Source organism: Mustela lutreola, chromosome 2 (assembly GCF_030435805.1).
Source record: "Mustela lutreola isolate mMusLut2 chromosome 2, mMusLut2.pri, whole genome shotgun sequence".
Classification (NCBI taxonomy): Eukaryota; Metazoa; Chordata; class Mammalia; order Carnivora; family Mustelidae; genus Mustela; species Mustela lutreola.
The window spans coordinates 196197608-196220910 of NC_081291.1; the positions used below are offsets into that span (position 1 = coordinate 196197608).

Sequence of the window (23303 nt, forward strand, 5' to 3'; positions counted from 1 at the left end):
CTGGAAAAAACAAAATCCAACTTGCTCTGAAGAAAGAATTTTGAAGAGCTGACTACTGAATTTTTTATATATTAAAAGAATACATGAGTCTTTATTTTGAAATAGCACAAATATGTTTCTTTAATTTTTAAGAGACTTAAAATGACCACTGAGACTAGAAAATGATAATAATAAATCAAAAATAAATAGATTAATTAATTAATTAATTAATTAAACCAGAAGAAAACTATAGAGTATCTGCTGGATACAATTACACTGACAATAAATGAAGAAAATTTATCTGAAAAGAAAATTAATATCTTCAAAGTGCTGAGTGAAAATACTCTCAATGTAGAATTCTATCTTGAATTAAATTTGCATTCCAGAGTAAGGAAAAGATAAGGTCATTTTCAAGGAAATAAACAAACCGAAAGAGACCAGTAGTAAAAAGTCACTAAGAGTGTATTTTAGTAAGACCGGGATTAGACTCAGAAGGAAAAAGTGGTGGAGGGAAAAGATAACAAGAAAAAAGGTAGAAAACTGGGGCGCCTGGGTGGCCAGTGGGTTAAAGCCTCTGCCTTCGGCTCAGGTCAGGATCCCAGGGACAGAGCCCTACATCGGGCTCTCTGCTCAGCAGGGAGCCTGCTTCCCTTCCTCTCTCTCTGCCTGCCTTTCTGCCTACCTGTGATCTCTTTCTGTCAAATAAATAAATAAAATGTTAGAAAAAAAAGGTAGAGGGGCGCCTGAGTGGCTCAGTGGATTAAGCCGCTGCCTTCGGCTCAGGTCATGATCTCAGTGTCCTGGGATCGAGCCCCGCATCGGGCTCTTTGCTCAGCGGGAGCCTGCTTCTCTCTCTCTCTCTGCCTGACTCTCTGCCTACTTGTGATTTCTCTCTCTGTCAAATAAATAAATAAAATCTTTAAAAATAATAATAATAATAATAAAAATAAATTAAAAAAAAAGAAAAAAAAGGTGGAAAATTAAAATTGGCAAATAGGGTGAGGATTTGTTGTAATGATAACATTCCTAAAAAATACTGATTGTTAAGTAACATGTGAAATAAAATACTATAGAACATAATATTCAAGACAGAAAAGAAAACACAGGTTCAAAGTCTCTATGAGATAAATTGTTGCTGTGATAGAATCAGATAAAATTGGGAGTCAAAATGCCATTTTATGCATAAATCGTCTTGAACTCTTATACATCTAAGAAACCACAGCCTCAGACTACATAAAGCTAAAATCTAAACAAAGTTGCTGCCTGCTTAGAAACAAAAGATTTAAATAGGACTCAGATTCCAACATAATAAACAAAAGGTCCAGGATGTGACTGAAAATTGCCCATTATAGCGAGAACAAAGACAACCACAACTTTGGTGAGAAGGGACAATGAAATGATGCCAATATTGAGATGAATCGGATGCTGGGATTATCTGACAAGGATGTCAAAGAAGCCATCCCCAAAATGCTTCAAAGTCAGTTAGAGCCTCTTGTAAAAATGAATAGAAAGATATGAGCAAAGAAATGGGAGCTGTTCGGGCACCTGGGTGGCTCAGTGGGTTAAGCCTCTGCCTTTGGCTCAGTTCATGATCTCTGGGTCCCAGGACAGAGCCTGGCATTGGGCTCTCTGCTCGGCAGGGAGCCTGCCCCCCCCCTCTCTCTGCCTGCCTCTCTGCCTACTTGTGATCTCTCTCTCTCTGTCAAATAAATAAATAAAATATTTTTTAAAAAATGGGAGCGTAAAGGAAAACAAAGTAGAAACTACATATGCCAAAGCTATGGTAATGTATATAAAACTCACTGCATGTGCATGATGATGGAGGAAAGAATGTCAGCTCTTCATCCACTGCAGGTGGATGATGGAGGAAAGAAATCAGCGAACGTGAACACAGATCAACTGGCCAGCCAATCGCAGCAACAGAAAGAAAAGAGACTGAGGGAAAAACAGGGGCCTCGGATAGCTATGCGACCACAACAAAGATACAGTATCTGTGTTACCATGTCAGAAAGAGAGAAAAGAAAGCGGCACCAAAGAGTATTCAAAGAAACAATGGCCAGGGATTTTCTAAATTTGGTGAAGAAAACAAATATGCAGATTCAAGAAGCTGAGTGAACCTGAAACACGATAAACCTGAACAAATCTTACCCAGTTGTATCATCATTAAATGTCAGAAAACAAAAAAACAAAGAAAAAAATTGAAAGCAGCCCAAGACACATGATGCATTATCTATAGGAGAACACCAATTTGAGTCATGATGGAATTTTTTTTAAGATTTTATTTATTTATCTGACAGACAGAGATCACAAGCAGGCAGAGAAGCAGGCAGAGAGAGAGAGGGGGAAGCAGGCTCCCCGCTGAGCAGAGAGCCTGATGTGGGGCTCGATCCCAGGACCCTGAGATCACAACCTGAGCCAAAGGCAGAGGTTTTAATCCACTAGCCACGCAGGCACCCTGGATTTTTTTTTTTAATCTGAAATAATGGAGACTAGCATTTTTCACACATTATGTGGCACCTTTTTCAAAGGTTAAAAGAAAGAGCTCAGCTCTGAACCTCATATCCAGCAAAACTATCCTTTGAGAATAAAGGAGGAATAAAGGCACACTAAGACAAAGAAACACTTAAGGAATTTCTTATTAGCAGACTCAATCCCTTAAATATTGTAAGAAGGGATTTCTTCAAACAGAAACGAATTGAAGTCATCTTAATGCATCAAAAACAAAGAGGTAAAAATGGGAAAGGGAAGACAGCTGCACACATACAATAGATTACCCTTTTCCTTGTGCATTTTATATACTTGATGATTGAGACCAAAATTATCACACAATCTGCTACTCAAGACAATGAGTTTTTAAAGTGGAGAATGTAAAGAAACCAAAATGCAAGTCAAGTTCTCACACTTCACAGAAAATGTTGATATCGGGAAACTGAAAAATCCTATGTGCTTATTGTCATGGTGGTAGACCTTTCCAAATAAATCCAAGTCCTAATCTCTAGAACCTGCGAATATGTTACCTTAAATGGCAAAGCATAATTAAGATCTCAAATAGAATTAAAATTGCTAATCAGCTGCCCTTGAAATGGGAAGATTATCTGATTTATCCAAGTGGGAGCAGTGTAGTCACAACGCCTTAAAATCACAATCACAGCCTGTAAAATCACAATCAAAATCACAATCACAGCCTGTAATCACAACGTCTTAAAAGCAGAAGAGGAAGACAGAAGAGAATCCTAAAGAGAGATGTGAAGCAAAAAGGGTTGAAGAGATGCAGTGGGTATGAGGGAAGACTCAAGCCATCACTGGGGAAGAAGAGGCCATGAACCAAGGAACGCAGCCAGCCACCGGAAGTGCAAAAACTCAAGGAAACAGGTTGTCCCCTGAAGCCTCCTGAAATGCAGTCCTGCTGCCACCCCAATTTTTGCAGTGACACCTGTGTCAGTCTTCTGACCTCAACAGGACTAGAAAGATAATAGATTTGTGCTTTTTTAAGCCAGTAAATTTGTGGTAATTTGTTATGTTAGTGACAGAAAATGAATCCATATTTTAATGTGAAGAATGGGAAGCTCTTGTAACAAATACCTAAAATAAGAAAGAGGCTTTTTAAAATCGGCAATGAACAGAAGCTTAAAGAACTTTGAGAAGCATGATAAAAAAAAAAAATAGCTAGATTACCTTGAACACATTGTTAGTGGAAATGCAGATGGTAACACCCCTGCTGGTGAGGCCTCAGAAGGAAGGGACAAATTACTGGAAACTGGTAGAAAAAAGAATACTTGCGAAATAGTCACAGAAAGCCTAACAAAATTATGTTTGAAATTATATGGAAAGCAAAAGTTGTAAATAAATCTGGCCTTGTTTCTTATTGGTGTTTACGGTGAAACTGGGAGAGGAAAAATGTAAATTGAGATAAAAGTGTCACACGAAAACCAATGTGGACAGAATGATTTGAAAAATCCTTATCTTATCAGGTTTGGGAAAGATACTGACACTAAGATTCATCATCAGGAAACCACGCTCTAGAGAAAAATCCAAGAGTATGGCTAGACAACCCTTTGGCTTAGAATGATCAAAAAGTCAGTAGTCAGTAACACAAAAGGCTCTTTGGAAAGATTAAGTATTTGGTTCTTAGATTCCCTCAACCATCTCAGCAGAAAGCCAAAATAGAGATAGGATTATCTACAAAAGATATTTGGAAGTACCTCTCTTTTAACAGAATGAATCTCTGATATATATGGACATCTACAAGGTTTCTGACAATGTTGTAGTAGCATAAACCATGCCAGCTTAGACTGAAGGAGACAGGGTACAAAATGAAAGAATGCTGTTGGACCTCCAAAATTTTTCAGGCAAGGAACAGACTGTTAAAACTATTCAGCTGTAAGCATAAGTTACCATTGATACAAAAAAAAAAAAAAAAAAAAAAAATTAAATAAATAAAATAAAGTAAAATAAAAAAGAAGAAAGAAAGAAGAAAAAAGATGACTCTAAGAAGCTAAAACATGGAGTCATGAGCCCACAGAGCCGATCCCAGGGGAAATAAATCACAGGGAATTATTCCCAACCCTTGAAACCAAATGGGATTTGCCTCATTGGACTTTAAAATTGCTTCAGACTATTGCCTCCATTTCCTTTCATTTTTTCCCCCCTTTTGAACAGGAATGTCTAGTATCCTATGCCTGTCTCATCAATGTATTTTGGGAGCAGATAACTTATTTATTTATTTGACAGACAGAGATCATAAGTAGGCAGAGAGGCATGCAGAGAGAGAGAAGGAAGCAGGCCCCGTGCTGAGCAGAGAGCCTGATGCGGGACTCGATCCCAGGACCCTGGGATCATGACCTGAGCTGAAGGCAGAGGCTTTAACCCATTGAACCACCCAGGTGCCCCACACTTTGTCATTCTTATAAGGCTAATTAGCTTCTGACCCAGCAGTTGCATTTCTAGGCCTTCATAAAGGAGAAATAAAAATGTAAATTCACCTAAAAAACTATATATAAATATTCATAGGAGCTTTATTCGTAGCAGCCAAAAACTAAAAATATCCCTGATACCCTTCAAGAGATGAACGATTAAACAAACTAAAAAAATCAAGTCCTTATTTGAATTGGACTCTAATAAATTTCAGAGTTCCTTGAAATTACATGATGGAATTTAAGTGGGTTGGAAGAACATTTTGGAGGAAATATAAATTAGTATATAAAAGCAATCATTTATTCACTTGTTGAAAATATTAACTTACAACAGAATGGACTCTTGCCACTAGTATCCAAAAACACAATGGTCTCTCTTCTTGTTTTTAAAGCATCTTTCCATAGCTCGGCTTGATAACCTAAGATTTGAGAAACATTAGAAACCAGATTTCCATCAAACAGCACACAAAGCTTTCAAATCACTAAAGCAACTAAAGAATCAATGTGTTATAATAATAATTATAATAATAATTTATGATTTTTATAACTTAAAACCACTTTCCAAATAATTTTATAGTCTATTCATTTTAATTACATTATAAATCAAATTCAAGATTCACAAACAAATGCCCTCCCTTAGCTTATCAGAGCTGTGCAGACTCCATACGGCTACAATCCATTTGTAACAGTTTTTACTATTTTTTACTATTTTTCATAAATTCAGAATTTTACATGTACCTCCTTTTAGTAAATTCAGCAGAATAAAATGATTAGATAAAACAAACACAATAAACTACCACAACTGAACCAGGAAGAAATAGAAAGCCTGAACAGACCCACAACCAGTAAGGAGATTGAAACAGTCATTAAAAATCTCCAAACAAAAGCCCAGGGCCAGACGGCTTCCCGGGGGAATTCTACCAAACATTTAAAGAAGAACTAATTCCTATTCTCCTAAAACTGTTCCAAAAAATAGAAATGGAAGGAAAACTTCCAAACTCATTTTATGAGGCCAGCATCACCTTGATCCCCAAACCAGACAAGGATCCCACCAAAAAAGAGAGCTATAGACCAATATCCTTGATGAACACAGATGCGAAAATACTCAACAAAATACTAGCCAATAGGATTCAACAGTACATTAAAAAGATTATTCACCACGACCAAGTGGGATTTATTCCAGGGCTGCAAGGTTGGTTCAACATCCGCAAATCAGTCAATGTGATACAACACATCAATAAAAGTAAGAACAAGAACCATATGATACTCTCAATAGATGCTGAAAAAGCATTTGACAAAGTACAGCATCCCTTCCTGATCAAAACTCTTCAAAGTGTAGGGATAGAGGGCACATACCTCAATATCATCAAAGCCATCTATGAAAAACCCACCGCAAATATCATTCTCAATGGAGAAAAACTGAAAGCTTTTCCACTAAGGTCAGGAACACGGCAGGGATGTCCATTATCACCACTGCTATTCAACATAGTACTAGAGGTCCTAGCCTCAGCAATCAGACAACAAAAGGAAATTAAAGGCATCCAAATCGGCAAAGAAGAAGTCAAATTATCACTCTTCACAGATGATATGATACTATATGTGGAAAACCCAAAAGACTCCACTTCAAAACTGCTAGAACTTATACAGGAATTCAGTAAAGTGTCAGGATATAAAATCAATGCACAGAAATCAGTTGCATTTCTCTACACCAACAGCAAGACAGAAGAAAGGGAAATTAAGGAGTCCATCCCATTTACAATTGCACCCAAAACCATAAGATACCTAGGAATAAACCTAACCAAAGAGACACAGAATCTATACTCAGAAAACTATAAAGTACTCATGAAAGAAATTGAGGAAGACACAAAGAAATGGAAAAATGTTCCATGCTCCTGGATTGGAAGAATAAATATTGTGAAAATGTCTATGCTACCTAAAGCAATCTACACATTTAATGCAATTCCTATCAAAGTACCATCCATCTTTTTCAAAGAAATGGAACAAATAATTCTAAAATTTATATGGAACCAGAAAAGACCTCGAATAGCTAAAGGGATATTGAAAAAGAAAGCCAACGTTGGTGGCATCACAATCCCGGACTTCAAGCTCTATTACAAAGCTGTCATCATCAAGACAGCATGGTACTGGCACAAAAACAGACTCATAGATCAATGGAGCAGAATAGAGTGCCCAGAAATAGACTCTCAACTCTATGGTCAACTAATCTTCGACAAAGCAGGAAAGAATGTCCAATGGAAAAAAGACAGCCTCTTCAATAAATGGTGCTGGGAAAATTGGACAGCCACATGCAGAAAAATGAAATTGGACCATTTCCTTACACCACACATGAAAATAGACTCAAAATGGATGAAGGACCTCAATGTGCGAAAGGAATCCATCAAAATCCTTGAGGAGAACACAGGCAGCAACCTCTTCGACCTCAGCCGCAGCAACATCTTCGTAGGAACAACGCCAAAGGCAAGGGAAGCAAGGGCAAAAATGAACTATTGGGATTTCATCAAGATCAAAAGCTTTTGCACAGCAAAGGAAACAGTTAACAAAATCAAAAGACAATTGACAGAATAGGAGAAGATATTTGCAAACGACATATCAGATAAAGGACTAGTGTCCAGAATCTATAAAGAACTTAGCAAACTCAACACCCAAAGAACAAATAATCCAATCAAGAAATGGGCAGAGGACATGAGTAGACATTTCTGCAAAGAAGACATCCAGATGGCCAACAGACACATGAAAAAGTGCTCCATATCACTCGGCATCAGGGAAATACAAATCAAAACCACAATGCGATATCACCTCACACCAGTCAGAATGGCTAAAATCAACAAGTCAGGAAATGACAGATGCTGGCGAGGATGCGGAGAAAGGGGAACCCTCCTACACTGTTGGTGGGAATGCAAGCTGGTGCAACCTCTCTGGAAAACAGCATGGAGGTTCCTCAAAATGTTGAAAATAGAACTGCCCTATGACCCAGCAATTGCACTATTGGGCATTTACCCTAAAGATACAAACGTAGTGATCCAAAGGGGCACGTGTACTCGAATGTTTATAGCAGCAATGTCCACAATAGCCAAACTATGGAAAGAACCTAGATGTCCATCAACAGATGAATGGATCAAGAAGATGTGGTATATATACACAATGGAATACTATGCAGCCATCAAAAGAAATGAAATCTTGCCATTTGCGACAACATGGATGGAACTAGAGCGTATCATGCTTAGCGAAATAAGTCAAGCGGAGAAAGACAACTATCATATGATCTCCCTGATATGAGGAAGTGGTGATGCAACATGGGGGCTTAAGTGGGTACGAGAAGAATAAATGAAAGAAGATGGGATTGGGAGGGAGACAAACCATAAGTGACTCTTAATCTCACAAAAAAAACTGAGGGTTGTTGGGGGGAGGGGGTTTGGGAGAAGGGGGTGGTATTATGGACATTGGGGAGGGTATGTGTTTTGGTGAGTGCTGTGAAGTGTGTAAACCTGGTGATTCACAGACCTGTACCCCTGGGGATAAAAATATATGTTTATAAAAAATAAAAAATTATATTAAAAAAAAAAAACAACACAAAATTTAGTTCCATGAGTACAATTCCCAGTTCTCCTACGTATACACATTCATAGATGTATGATGCATGTGTAACATAAGTAAGTGTGTTGTATAGATAACATCTATATACACTATATTCCAGATACCTATGTTATTAGTACATTTGAAATATTATCACACAAACACATATATTTAAAATGCTTCCTACTTTATGTACTTGTCTGTTCCCACATCGCTACCACCGAACTTGAAATCTGAATGTAATAGAAAGAACACTGAATTGAGAATTAAGGAGTCTAACTCTATTTATCACTTGTGTCCTTACATAATCCTTCTGTTCCCACTGGGTCACAGTTTTTTCACTTTTATGGAAAAGCAATGAGACCAGAAAAGCAATCCCCAACATGAGGTCTGGAGAAAAAAAAGGAATCCTACAAGACGTCTTCTGGACAGAAGGGGTCTATGAGAAAATAGGTCTGGCAAAGCCTGCAGATTGCCTGCCTCTCTTAGCAATTCTCTATATGCCTTAGTATAAATCTCCAGCCCAAGAAAACTGCAGAAAGCTGTTTAATTCAGGCACTGTTATTGCTTCCCATTTCATTGAGCCCCTTTGGCTTTGGAAACATTTCTAGCAGATCCTGATCACGACACTGATAAGATGTTCCATGTTCATGACAAGCGTGGGGTCTGGTGATCTCTTCAGAAAATCCTGAGCAAAAAACAGCTTCTGAGACTCTTTCGGCTCTACCGTTCTATTTTTATGTGGATTCTTTTTTCCGCTATAATTTCCCACTGCCAGGCTGTCGTTACCGAAAGTTGCAATACGTAACCACTCTTGCCAAGATTTATCGATTTGGAAGGTGTGAACCATATATGATTCATGCCTACTTGCTAATAGCAAATGAAAAGCTAACTATGGTTTACACCTCTCCACTTGCTCCTAAGACTTACCATAAAAATAAAAACCCTCAGTGCCACTAAAAAATGCACAAGTCTCAAGAAAAAAAAAAATGCAGTCTCTTTCTTCAGTGGAAATACAGGTGAATGATAGTGAGATTCCTTTACAAAGCAAGAGCAAGGATCATTATGGACCACCAAATTTACACACTACATTGAGCACAGTTGCTTAAATTCCCCTGAGCCGTTGATTAAATTCTCTTCACTAAACACCTTAAAAATATTTAGTAGGAAATAAACTGTTTTCTCTGGTTGTTCCACAGGTAATTTTTCCATAAAATGCTAACATGTTCACAAGTAAATATGGAAGCTTCAGGCAAAACTACTAACAATTATGTGATTCATTTTCCATTGAAACTTAGAGTAATTATAAGTCTTGCTTACCTAATCTAGGACACGATTTGCCCTTGTTGTAGTCACAGTCCACACATAAACCATCTTTGAAATCTTCATACGAAAGACAAGGAAATGAAACAAAATTGCACTTTGTTTCCAAAGAGGCCATGAACAAGTAAACTGCTCTCTGGTGGTCGCATTTAATATACTGAATTCCTTAAGTGTTAAAAATCAAGCAGAGGAAGGACAGATGTATTAAACCAAATTCAAGTAAACTAGAGAAAAATTAAAGGTTACGTTCTACTCAATACTACATATTTGTGAGTATTAAAAGTGTTGACTACAATGTACAGTTTTATCTCAAGTGATTAAATAAGTAGTGACACTGAAAATATAAATTTAGTAAGCTTTTACATGAGATTTATAAGAAATTTTTCTGAAGTACTAATTACCACAGGAAAAAAATGTTCAATTTCAATAATTTGACAAACTCCATAAACACGGTGCTGCCATAGTTAGTAACTCTGTGCACATCTTTCCCTTCTAACCTCACACTACTAACATTTCTACTCAGTGTCAGAGAGAACTAGGAAACCAGGTAACATTAAAGCTTTATCATGCCTATTTCTTTCTCCAACGCCTCACATCCTTACAACATTTGACCAAACTTCTCTAGCCGCAGTGGCCTTTTGCTGTGTGTTACTTGACAAATTGTCATTGTAGACATCAAAACATTGTTTCCTATGACTGAAGTGAGCCAAATTCCACACCTGGAGCAGCTGCTCAGCTTCTTATTTAAGAACTGAGTGCAACAGGGCGCCTGTGTGGCTCAGTGGGTTAAGCCGCTGCCTTCAACTCAGATCACGATCTCAGAGTCCTGGGATCCAGCCCCGCATCGGGCTCTCTGCTCCGCAGGGGGCCTGCCCCCTCCTCTCTCTCTGCTTGCCCCTCTGCCTACTTGTAATCTCTCTGTCTCTGTCAAATAAATAAATCTTAAAAAACAAACAAACAAAAAAAAAAACAAAAAAAGACAAACCGTAAGTAACTCTTAATCTCACAAAACAAACTGAGGGTTGCTGGGAAGAGAGGGGTTGGAAGAGGAGATTGGGGTTATGGACATTGGGGAGGGTATGTGCTATGGTGAGTGCTGTGAAGTGTGTGAACCTGGAAATTCACAGACCTGTACCCCTGGGGATAAAAATATATGTTTATAAAAAATAAAAAATTTAAAAAAAAAAAGAACCGTGTGCAAGAGACTATGAATCTGTGCTAGTATGGTATCGGAATGATGGTAAAGATTAAATCCTGATACCAGGGGCGCCTGGGTGGCTCAGTGGGTTAAAGCCTCTGCCTTCTGCTCAGGTCATGATCCCAGGGTCCTGGGATCCAGCCCCGCATCGGGCTCTCTGCTCAGCAGGGAGCCTGCCTCCTCCTCTCTCTCTCTGTCTGCCTCTCTGCCTGCTTGAGATCTCTGTCAAACAAAACAAAACAAAACATCTTTATTAAAAAAAAAAAATCCTGATACCAAACTCATGTTACATGACACCCAGGCCATCGTTGTCTCCTTCACCAACTTACTACTTCGAATGTTTAAAATCATGAAATAAAGCTGTTGAAGTTAATGCAATGAATCCCACCATGACCAGATGGGATACCGACTGCTAAACTTTATGAACTGAGAAAAATCCAATTCAACCATTTTTTGCCAATTACTCCCCCGAATCATGAGCAAGGGTGATCAAAATCTTCCCCACAGGTTAAAAAAGAAAAAAGTAAATTTGATTTTCTTTCATCATTTGAATCATACGTAATTCATTCAAATGATAATGTAATTCATTCATTGGTATACCTGATAAAATGGATGTAGGACAGCCAGGTTGTGTTTTTCCTCCATTTGGATAAAAATCTATATGTCCCACAGGCTCTTTAATGCCTAAACCTAGAAAGAAAAACACTCAGAAATCACAAAGTGAATATAATCAGGCCAACAACACTTTTACACAATAAAATCTCCTATAAATTCCACTGAAAGTGACTCCTAAAATTTGAATTGAAAATAAAATAGAGGCTATTTTTTTTAAAAAGATGCATTTTTCTGGTATTAATGCCTCACGTTAATTCCTCATGAAAATTGTATGTCATTAATTTAACATATTTACCAGTCACCAATTTACTATGGGTCCATTGCAGTTCCATGAGCCACACATATATAAGAAAGAAAGTAAAACAGAGAAAAACTTCTTTCTGTAGTAGAAATTACATCTTGGTGGAGAAAGACATAAAAAACAAGTACAGCTACAGTATGTCAGAGTGTAAGTGCTGAAGAGAAGACACAAGGGGCCAAAGAGGACCCTAAGTGCCTGGTCAGGGTGTACGATGGTTGCACTTTTAAGTAGTTTGGTTAGGGAATCTCCTGCTAAGGCAGTCGAGTCACACAGTGACATGGAGGATGTGAGTGAGACAGTGAGACAAGCAGGAAATTATATGAGCCTCCGTAAAGTACTCAAAGAAGCCAGGTTAGCCAGAGCATTTGGTGTAAGAGGGAGCACTGGAGGACATCAAGTCATATAGGACCTTTTAGGCAAGTGGGATCATTTGCTTACCCTCTGGAAAAGGCCTAAGACTTGGTACTAGATTCACTAACTAGAAAAAACTACATAAGCTGCTTCAGCTCGAACAAAGTGGGTCAGAGAGACATAAATGTGCAGCTATGTCTTAAGGGCGTCCGTGTATCTGTGGATCCTCCGGGCATTGGATAAGGTGCGAAGGCTGGATCCACTATTACCAATATGGGGGTTAAAACCCAGGGAAGTCATGGGAATGAGACAGGGTAGCAAGTTCAGAATACTTGGGGAACGTGATAAGATCTGAAAATCTTGCCGGGAAGTCCTGACTCCTGACGTTTTGGCTTAAGGCACAAGAAATTTCCTAAAGGATTAACTCTTGAAAGTGATCCACAATAGATTAAAATAGCAGAGACAAACACTTGGGTCTGACAGTAGGATTAAGATGCAGGACAGGATTTAGTGATAGTACCTAACAGAATAAGATAGCTGCTGGTGAGGTTCCAGAGCCTGAGGACACTGGGCCTGTGTGTTACAGGGGAGGGGAGTCAGTGTGTAAGGAAAGGCAAAGTACAATTCAGATAACCTCGTCAAAACTCCTTAGAATCCAGGGAAGTATGAGAGTGATTTGACTATGACCTGCGGAGGGTAGGCTAGCCAATCCCTCTTTACATTCCATCATCTGCTTGCATTCTCTTAAATATGACCAAAAAAAAATTATTATTATTTATTTTTTTTTAAATTTTGGAGACCGTTACAATTTCCCTATTCTGAATTCAACATGGAGTTCCAAGACTAGGAGTTCCAGGTTGGAGACATCATTTTCTCCAATCCACCACTGAAGTAGAATCAACCAAGAAGACTCCTCGGGAATCAGGGAGAAGCAAAAGACATATTTATATTAACGTACAAGCAGCCCTTGATTCATTCAGGCTTGTTTTTCCCCTTTACCAGAAGGAAGGGGCAGAGAAGTTTGGTGTGTGTAGGTCATTCATTCCCTTGGATTCAAGGAGGGTAAGGAGAGTAGCTATGGCTTTTTAAATCTTCTTTTTATTATAATTTACTATACAGGCACTCAAACAAGAACATAAATCTATAGATTATTATAAAGCAAAGAGCCACTATTTATAACTATCACACCCCTGTCAAGAAATAGCACCTACAAATCCCTAGCTCTTACCTAATTACCTAATTAATAACATCTTTTAATAAAATAATTATTTTGCTATTCTTTACCTTCCAAGGATGCCTCCCAAAACATCACAGTTTAGATTTGCCCATTTTGGAACTGTATATAAATTGACTCATATTTCATGTAGCTTTTGTGTAACCCTTTTATTATGAACTTGCTTTTTTATAATAATCCAAATTGGGTGTGATTCATTATCCATTTTTATATGTTGCAAAATTGGTTTACTAATATGATGTTGACATAGAATTTTTGTATCCATGGTTATAATAAAGAATGTCTATGAATTTTTTCTGTAATGTCTATCTCGAATTTTGACATTTTTATGACTTTTAAAAAAAGTTATAAACAGTTTCCAATTCTTTATTATTCTTTGAGATCATTTGTGTGAAAGTGGTCTTTCTTTTCCCTTAATTGTTTGGTAGAGATGAATAATTTGCCTAGAATTTACTTTGTTGGAAGTCTTTAAATTACAAGTTTTATTTCATTAATATTTATAGAACTATTCAAATTTTCTTTCCTAATTTCTCAGTTTGGTAAATGCTTTTGCTTTTTCATAAAAATTTTTCTATTTTATACCATAACATATAATCACACATTTTCATATTTATTTGCATAATGTTGCTCATTACATCATAATATGATCAATTTCATATCTGTAGTATCTGTAAAACTTTTTCTGTTTTATTTTATTTTTTCATATATATATATGTGTATATATATATGTATATATATATGTGTGTGTATATATATATATATATATATATATATATATATATATATGGATGGATTTTATTTATTTTTCAGAGAGAGTGAGGGAGCGCACAAGCAGGGGGAGCGGCAGACAGAGGAAGAAGCAGGCTCCACAATGAGCAAGGTGCCCGAGTGGGACTTGATGCCAGGACCCTGGGATCATGACCTGAGCCAGAGAAAGACACTTAACTGACTGAGCCACGCAAGTGTCCCTTTATTTGTTTTTAAGGTTTTATTTATTTATTTGAGAGCGAGAGAGGGAGCATGAGCATGAGGTGGGGAAGGGCAGAGGGACAGGGAAAAGCAGGGAGCCAGGTGCCAGGCTTGATCCCAGGACCCCAATACCAGAGCAAAGGGCAGATGCTTAACCTACTGAGCTATCCAGATGACCTTTACAAAATTATTACTATTCACTGTGCCTTCTATTTTTGTTCTATTTTTTCTCCCCAAGAATATATTAAATTGGAGGGTGGATATATAAAGTTTAAGCATTCTGTATTCCTCCATTTCAGGGAAAGAAGGTAAAAATAAGATATTTTACAAGCCTCGGAGCACCTGGGTGGCTCAGTGGGTTAAAGCCTCTACCTTAGGCTCAGGTCATGGTCCCAGGGTCGTGGGATTGAGTCCCATATCGGGCTCTCTGCTCCGTGGGGAGCCTGCTTCCTCCTCTCTCTCTCTGCCTGTCTCTCTGCCTACTTGTGATCTCTGTCTGTCAAATAAATAAATAAAATCTTTAAAAAAAAGAAAAGACATTTTACAAGCCTCATGTAAGGGTCTCAAAAATACTTCCCATACTCTAAGCAACAGGAAACCTGCCATTAGAAAAGTGACTCCAAATTACCAGTTTACTTCCCTGGAATTTTTCTATCTTCTGAATGTTGGACTATAATTTTTTCCTGATATCCCAACAAGGATGTTAGTTCAAATTATCCAATTCATAATTTTGGAAGGCCACGTAGTGTTTTTAACATATACTTGTGATCTCTGTCTTTTAGACAAATAAATAAGATCTTTGGGGCACCTGGGTGGCTCAGTGGGTTAAAGCCTCTGCCTTCGGATTGGGCTGTGATCCCAGAGTCCTGGGATCGAGCCCCGAATCGGGCTCTCTGCTTGGCAGGGAGCCTGCTTCCTCCTCTCTCTCTGTCTGCCTCTCTGCCTACTTGTGATCTTTTGTCTGCCAAATAAATACATAAAATCTTAAAAAAAAAAAAAAGAAAAATAATAAAAAGTATGAAGAGCTAATTCAAAGGCTACAGGCAAAGCTGAAGTTGGGATTTCAGAAACAAGAGCTCAGAGAACTGCAGAGAACTGGGCAACAGGTGCACTGTGTGTGGGATAAATAAGTGAACTTGGATTCCAAAGAAGGAACAGAATGATAGGGAGAGAGAGAGAGGCTCAGTCCCCTGGCATGTAGCCATAGAAGCTGAAAATTTGTGCTCTGTGGCATTTATGGCATCTGTATCTCTCACAAAGGAATTGGTATGAATCACCACAAGGACAATTCAGAGGACTATGGGAGCAAATAAATGACCCGAACCAAAGAGAAAAGAGACCTGAGTAAACAGGGAAATCAGAACAGCCTTAGCATGGCTTCCTCGCTTCTCCGTGGTAGCCACGTATCCTGCCCGTGCCCACAGCCACAGCACATGTAAATCATCAGCTGGTCAGAGCAACAAACTGGGGAGGCATAGACTCTGGAATCATAAGATTCCAAATTCTGGCTCTGACACTTGTGGCCATGACCCTAGCTTCCCAAACAGCAATAAAAAGGGGATGATATTTCCTTATCTCATGGGGACTTAGGAGAATGACATAATTCATTCACAGAAAGCATCTAAAACACTGCCTAAGGTATAGGAAGTGCTCAAGAAGTAGTAGTATCATCAATTTCATATGAGGAAGGGCCTCGGGGCCATCTACATTCTTCCTTGAAAGTGTCTATCCAAAGCACTCAGGCTCAAACTACCAACAGCCTGTTGGACATTTTCAGGAATATAATTAAAACCAATAGAGAAATTATCTCCCTGTCTTTACTGGAGGGTATTCTCCATCTGTGCCTGAAATGTTCACTTCTACTTGATACACATCACATGAGAAAGCGAGTGGAGAGAATGGTAACCTAAATACAAAAGGAACATTAGGCATGGGAGAAACTCTGATCAATTAAAACTGTCAACAGCATGAACAAGGTGAAGAAGTACTTTATATTAAGTTTCCATTTTTTAGGATGATAAGACCAGTCCTGGAAACCGGAAAGAGGGTAAGCGGATAGCAAAAAGTGTCATTTAACATCACGAACTCCAAGAAATATTGCTTGTGGGAAATAGAATCATGTGATAATAATTTATATTTTATAATAATTTTAATGTATAATATATAATAATTTATAATTTATAACAATGACTCGTCACTTTACCCACTACTCTTTGCCCTTTTACGTTCTCATCCTCCCCAATGTCTACAACTTTTCATTTTCAAATAATTTAGCAATAAATCCTACATTGTTACCATTGGTATCAGAATGGATAACATCCACAAACTTCGCATCGGTGTAAGCTAATCTGTCCTTAGGTGATTTTCCAGAAAATTTTGGCCCAGCAGGGTCAAGACCTGGAATTCAAGAAAGAAACTATCAGTCGATGAATCAATTCTTACTACAGTGTTTATTAGATCATATGTTTACATTATTATTACATTATAAGCATGTCTATATAGTTTTAACTTAAACTTGTGCAAAAACTAATATTAAGATAAATGAAACTAGATGAATAGCAAATATCTTCGTTATCTGAATGTTACTTTTCACCAATCGTCAGTTTATCAACAATCTAATGTTAAGCCACACTTAGAGATGCCTCAACAAAACTGTAGGTTTTATTTTCTTAGCGCTTTTATTTAAGAAGTACTTAGGGATAGGAGCACATGGGTGGCTCAGTCGTTAGACATCTGCCTTCGGCTCAGGTCATGGTCCCAGGGTCCTGGGATGAAACCCCACATCGGGTTCCCTGCTCAGCAGGAAGTCTGCTTCTCCCTCCCCCACTCCCCCTGCTTGTGTTCTCTCTCTCACTGTCTCTCTGTCAAATAAAAAACAAAAATAAAACAAAACCAAAAACAAAGAAAGGAAAAAAAGAAGTAGTACTTACAGATAAACCACTAGTAACTTCATAGTTAATAATAAGTAACTACTACTGCCCTGAGAGGGAGGGGAAATGAATAATATCCTGGTCCTGTCTTGAACCTCCTGCCTTATGAGTTCATCCCAGATCTATCTGCAGTTCTAATATGATTTTTAAGTGCCAAATACAATTTGGGATGTGGCATAAAACATACTATTATCTTATAATTCATTTTTCACAAAAGTTTCCCACATACACACAAGAAAAGAAAAATGTATTAAGAGTTCCATGGGCTATAGATATTATTTCTGGTGTATCTGAAATTTATCTTTTTTTAAGATTTTATTTATTTGACACAGAGAGAGAGAGAGAACATAAGAAGGGGAGTGGCAGAGGGAAAGAGAGAAGCAGGTTCTCTGTGGAGTACGGAGCCCCACACGGGACTTGATCCCAAGACCCTGAGATCATGACCTGAGCCAAAGGCAGACCCTTAACTGACTGAGCACCCAGCCGCCCCGTATTTGAACTTTTAAATAGAAATTCTAGGCTCATGACCTACTGGCGAGTGTTAAAAAGGTCAGGGTGTGGGAAGGAGGTAAAATTCAACAAGTTGAGAACTTCTATGCAATGGAAGATACAATCATCTCAAAAAATATATTTTAAAAAATAAAATATAATGTTGCTCATCGCAAGCCCTTCTCCTATCCTGGTTTATTTAAGCTCACTTAACTGAATGAGGCAGAAATTTCTCTTCTCATGAATAATTCTGATGTAGAACTAGCACATTTGCTGGACTTTTAAACCTTGATGATTGCTTGGCCTATGGAGTCAATCAAACTGGAATAAAGTATGAGTAAACACATCTTTTTTTTTTTTCTTTTAAAGATTTTATTTATTTATTTGACAGGCAGAGATCACAGGTAGGCAGAGAGGCAGGAAGAGAGAGAGGAGGAAGGGAAGCAGGCTCCCTGCTGAGTAGAGAGCCTGATGCAGGGCTCGGTCCCAGGACCCTAGGACCATGACCCAAGCAGAAGGCGGAGGCTTCAACCCACTGAGCCACCCAGGTGCCCCAAGTAAATACATCTTAACATAAAGTAGGATGACTACGGTGGTTGAAACAGAATGGGCTTTGGATGCTAGAAAATTCTGTATAACTCCTGGCTTAGCTGTTCAAAACTTTTTGACCCCCTCCCCCTACATTCATTCCATTAACCTGTTTTCACACCTAAATAATGGGGATAATATTAAAACTGATAAGAATAAGTATAGTAAGGTTATACTTAAGGTTTGTAAACATCCTGTCTGTGCAATTTATTCACCTCTCCCTGCCCCCTTTGCTTAATTTAACTCTATTACTTTTATTGACACTTGAAATCATTATAAATCTTCTATGGACACAGATCTCAATAGTTGTTAAAAAGCTGAATTGACGGGAGAGGGATATGATCTTTCTATTCTAAAATCACCACCATTCCCAAATGGAAGCATGAAAATCCATGTCAGCATTATTTGGTTACTAAGCTTTCTGGACGGAGGAATTCTGTTGCGAAAATATGAGGGCTTTCAGGATCTAGACTCCCTCAATCTGGGATATCAACTCCTGATTCTCTCTTCTGCTTTTCAAATACAATTTTTAAAATAATTGGAATGTGTCAAAGTTTATGAAAATTAAGTACATGGTTCTTTTTTTTTTTAAAGGTATTATTTATTTATTTGACAGACAAAGAGAGAGAGAGAACAAGCAGGGGAAGTGGGAGAGGGAGAAGCAGACTTTCTGCTGACCAGGTAGCCTGATGCGGGGCTCAATCCCAGGACCCTGGGATCACGACCTGAGCCAAATGCAGATGCTTAATGACTGAGCCATCCAGTTACGCTTAAGTACATGGTTCTATATTTAGTTAGTACATGAACAAAGTTTTATATTTAATGGGTCAAATTTTCCTCTGGATTGTTACAATAATGTGTCCTTAAAATTCAGTTGGGGTGGGGCGCCTGGGTGGCTCAGTGGGTTAAAGCCTCTGTCTTCAGCTCTGGTTGTGATCTCAGGGTCCTGGGATCAAGCCCCACATAGGGCTCTCTGCTCAGCAGGGAGCCTGCTTTCCTTCCTCTCTCTCACTGCCTGCCTCTCTGACTACTTGTGATCTGTCTGTCAAATAGATAAATAAAATCTTAAAAAAAAAAAAATTCACTTGGGTTGCAGAAATCGATTTTCTTCATCCCATTTCTATAGGAGTACTTCAACAATGTTAAGAACTAAATAAGAAACAAGACTTTAGAATCTAATTAAACAAAGCCTAGCATTTGAATATAAAACAGAAAAAGAATAAATGTGTGTCATTTCTACTAATTAATTATTATGACTGATAACTTTTAAACAGAATAACTTCTGATGCTTTAAAGAATGCTAAAACACATTTTATCAAAAATATTTTACCTGTTATTCTTCCAAGTTGACCTTGAAATATCTTTCCAACAAATCCACTAATATGAGCCCCTAAGCTCATACCTATGAAATGAAAATTATGAAGAGATGCCCCATGATCCTGCAAGTGAAAATGCAATGTTATGATTTTCATTTCAGAAATCACAAATTATGCCCTGCACATCAATATTCTAGAATTTGTTATTTTTTTCCCTAGTTTAATACATTTCTGAGAGATGGAGAATGGGATTTTATAATTTGAAAACAACTATATCTTTGTTCAACATTTTCCATAAGAGATCTGATCTTTCTCTATACACTCTTAGCAATACCAGTACATTTTTAAAAACTTTAGTTATCTGTTATCTAAACTAGTAGATGCAAAAAAATACATTTAGTTAAAGAATTTTGTAATAATGGTAGTAGACATTTTAGGGTACTTACCTTGAATAAGTGTTTTGTAAATCTCATATTTATATTCACATTAGTCTTATGAGGTATTTATTTTTATCCTATTGCCTCAAACTATTCCTGAAATCTATTAAATGTCGGTTAACATGGTTTGATAATGAGTTGCCCAAAGCCATGTATACTTAACTACTGTAAGGGAAAAAGATGGACATCAAGTTTATAGACTATAAAAACAGATGAATCAATTACCTCCACTGTCTCTCCAGACAGATGGTTTGGTTTTGTCCAAATTGGGGGATGTAAAAATTACACTGTTCCTGATTATATTCAATGGTTACTATATGCCAGGTACTGGTTAAGGATTAATTTCATGGGCGCCTGGGTGGCTCAGTGGGTGCTTCCCTCTTTCTCTCTGCCTGCCTCTGCCTACTTGTGATCTCTCTCTCTGTCAAATAAATAAATAAAACCTTTAAACAAACAAATACAAAAAGAACTATTGCTTTGATATGCTAACACTTACAGCCATCTTTAATTTGTGTAGATGGATATAATTCTGTACCTAGTTATGAAATCTTATTTTTTTTTAATCTTAAAAACTCAGTTATGATGTTTTGTCTTTAAATCTTTTTTATTTTAATTTTTTTAGGGGCATTTAAGTGGCTCAGTCATTAAGCACCTGCCTTCAGCTCAGGTCATGATCCCAGGGTCCTGGGATTGAGCCCAATGTCCGGCTCCCTGCTCAGCGGGAAGCCTGCTTCTTCCTCTCTCCCTTCCCTGGCTTGTGTTCCCTCTCTCAGTGTGTTTCTCTGTGTCACATAAATAAATAAAATCTTTTTAAAATTTTTAATTATTTTAAACTCTACGTATACTGACGTGATGTTAGGGTAGTGATTCCATGTGGACCAAGGGGATAAACTATACAACCATTAGGTTCTTTAGATATCCTTTCTAAGGTATGGCCAATGTGTTTATAGTTAAATCAAGTGTAAATTGGTAAAAGTGAGGGGAAAAACATCTTGAAAAGTAGCATTCTTCTGCCGACCTTGGAGGGAATTCTTTGTACCCTTTAGAAATGTCCAAGATTTAGGAGCAGGGTTGGGGTAAGTCAGTTACATTCAGGCCAGTTTTAGGTCACCTGCAGTTTGAATGATCTACATTTACTATGTCAAACCATATGGAGATCAGTGTCTGTTATAGAGAGAGATGTGGTGGTGATGAGCACTTGAGAGAAGGGTGATTTCTGATTTGGAACATTCTGGGGCTTGACATCTGCTTTGAGTCGTGTTGTGCTGAATTTCCAAGGATCCCTGAAATTAAGCAAGCTCACCAATCCAAGAAGCAGTTTGCATGTAATGGACAGGAATCAGACTGGAAGAGTTCAGAGATCAAATCTACCTCTAACCGTCTGTGTGACTTTAAGCATTTGCTTAAATCTCTCTGCCTCATTTACTTATCTATACATTTGGGATAACCAAACTTTATAACAATATTTTATATAAGTATTAAATGAAATTAATTCTTTTAAGGTTTTATTTATTTATTTGACAGAGAGAGAGATCACAAGTAGGCAAAGCAGCAGGCAGAGAGAGAGGAAAGGAAGAAGGCTCCCTGCTGAGCAGAGAGCCTGATGCGGGGCTCGATCCAGGACCCTGGGATCATGACCCGAGCAGAAGGCAGAGGCTTTAACCCACTGAGCCACCTGGGCGCCCCTCAAAGCAATAATTCTTAATGTGTATAGGAAAAAAGTATTTATCTTACTACTACTTGGTGGTATTGCACAAAACACTGTATATTATAAAACATATAGACTATATAAAATTCTTACCAAAAGATTCCGAATGTAGCTACTTAAACTCACAGCAACTTTTCTGGTGTTTTTAACTGCTCTGTTGTAAAGGAGAGTTGTAGCACCCCGGTTCCAGTCTACTACAATTACATTTATATCATCTTGATTCAACAAAACCCTTAGGAAGTTCTGAAGCCATTGAGGAGCAGAGCCCGTTGGTCTGTACCCATGAATAAGCCAGACTGTTTTCTTGCTGACGTTGAAATTAATGTTAAGTGAGTTATTCTGCTCAAAGAGGGGCTCAGCACAGTTGAAGTTGTTCCTTGTATACATCATTAAGGAAATCTCCATTTGGGGAGAAAACAAGTCTTTGAGGGAATCCTTTACACCCAGATGAGAGAATTGAAGGCATGATCTTTTATTCTCTGAAATAAGAAAAAAAAAAGTCAGTCAAGCTGAGTACTGGGATAGTATTTGATACAATTTCTATTGCTGTTAACAAAGAACAGATTTGAACTTGGAGTGAGGATTTTATTTCATTAGTATTTCCACATAATACTCTGAGCAACGACAATGTTTAATGTGTTGATTATGTAAAAAGACTCTTTGAACAAGAAGCATCCAAAATTTTTTAATAAGAAGAAATGATTGTTTTAAAAATTAAGAATTATTTTTTATCTGTACAAAAGAGCAACGGTTATCACCAAAATCATTACTATTGTTAGTAAAGGGGCACCGGGATGGCCCAGTCAGTTAAGCACCTACCTTCAGCTCAGACCAGGATCTCAGGGTCCAGGGATCCAGCCCTACACTGGGCTCCCTCCTGGGCGGGGGGTTCTGCTTCTCCCTCTCCCTCGGCTCCTCCCCCACTACCTCATTCATGAGCGCGCTCTCTCCCTTTTTCTTCCTCTCTCTCAAATAAATAAATAAAATCTTTAAAAACTACATTGTTAGTAAAGAAACTATTATGCCCACCAATAAAAGTAAACTAATTCTGAGCTTAACAGAAATCCTGCAGAATAATATATATGGATAATAATCATTCAAGAAAATATATTTCATCTAACCAGTGATCAAATAAATACAAATCAAAACAAAAGGGTATCATTTTCTTCCTATCAAATTCAACAAAAAGAAAAATTTTAATACATAATATTAATATGTTATTTAAAACATAATCATTTTAATACATAATATTTGTGACATGGATGCTGAGAGCATGTGTGAGACAACCTCCTTTTGAAAGTGAAATTATATGGTACACATACATGTGTTAAAAATATGTGTTCTTCCTTATTTTCTTC

General features: G+C 37.8%; 1 protein-coding gene across 1 annotated transcript in view; it reads right to left on the reverse strand.

The window, feature by feature from the left end:
- Positions 1-22409, reverse strand: part of LIPI (lipase I) — a 39587-nt gene extending 17178 nt beyond the window's left edge. Inside the window, exons 1-6 of the mRNA XM_059165086.1 lie at positions 22039-22409; positions 19815-19923; positions 16773-16874; positions 11608-11697; positions 9807-9869; positions 5222-5311 (exon numbers count right to left, since the gene is read on the reverse strand). Coding sequence (XP_059021069.1) covers positions 5222-5311; positions 9807-9869; positions 11608-11697; positions 16773-16874; positions 19815-19923; positions 22039-22350 — 766 coding nt within the window. The 5' untranslated portion in view covers positions 22351-22409. The remainder of the gene's footprint in view (positions 1-5221; positions 5312-9806; positions 9870-11607; positions 11698-16772; positions 16875-19814; positions 19924-22038) is intronic.
- Positions 22410-23303: the final 894 nt, after the last annotated feature.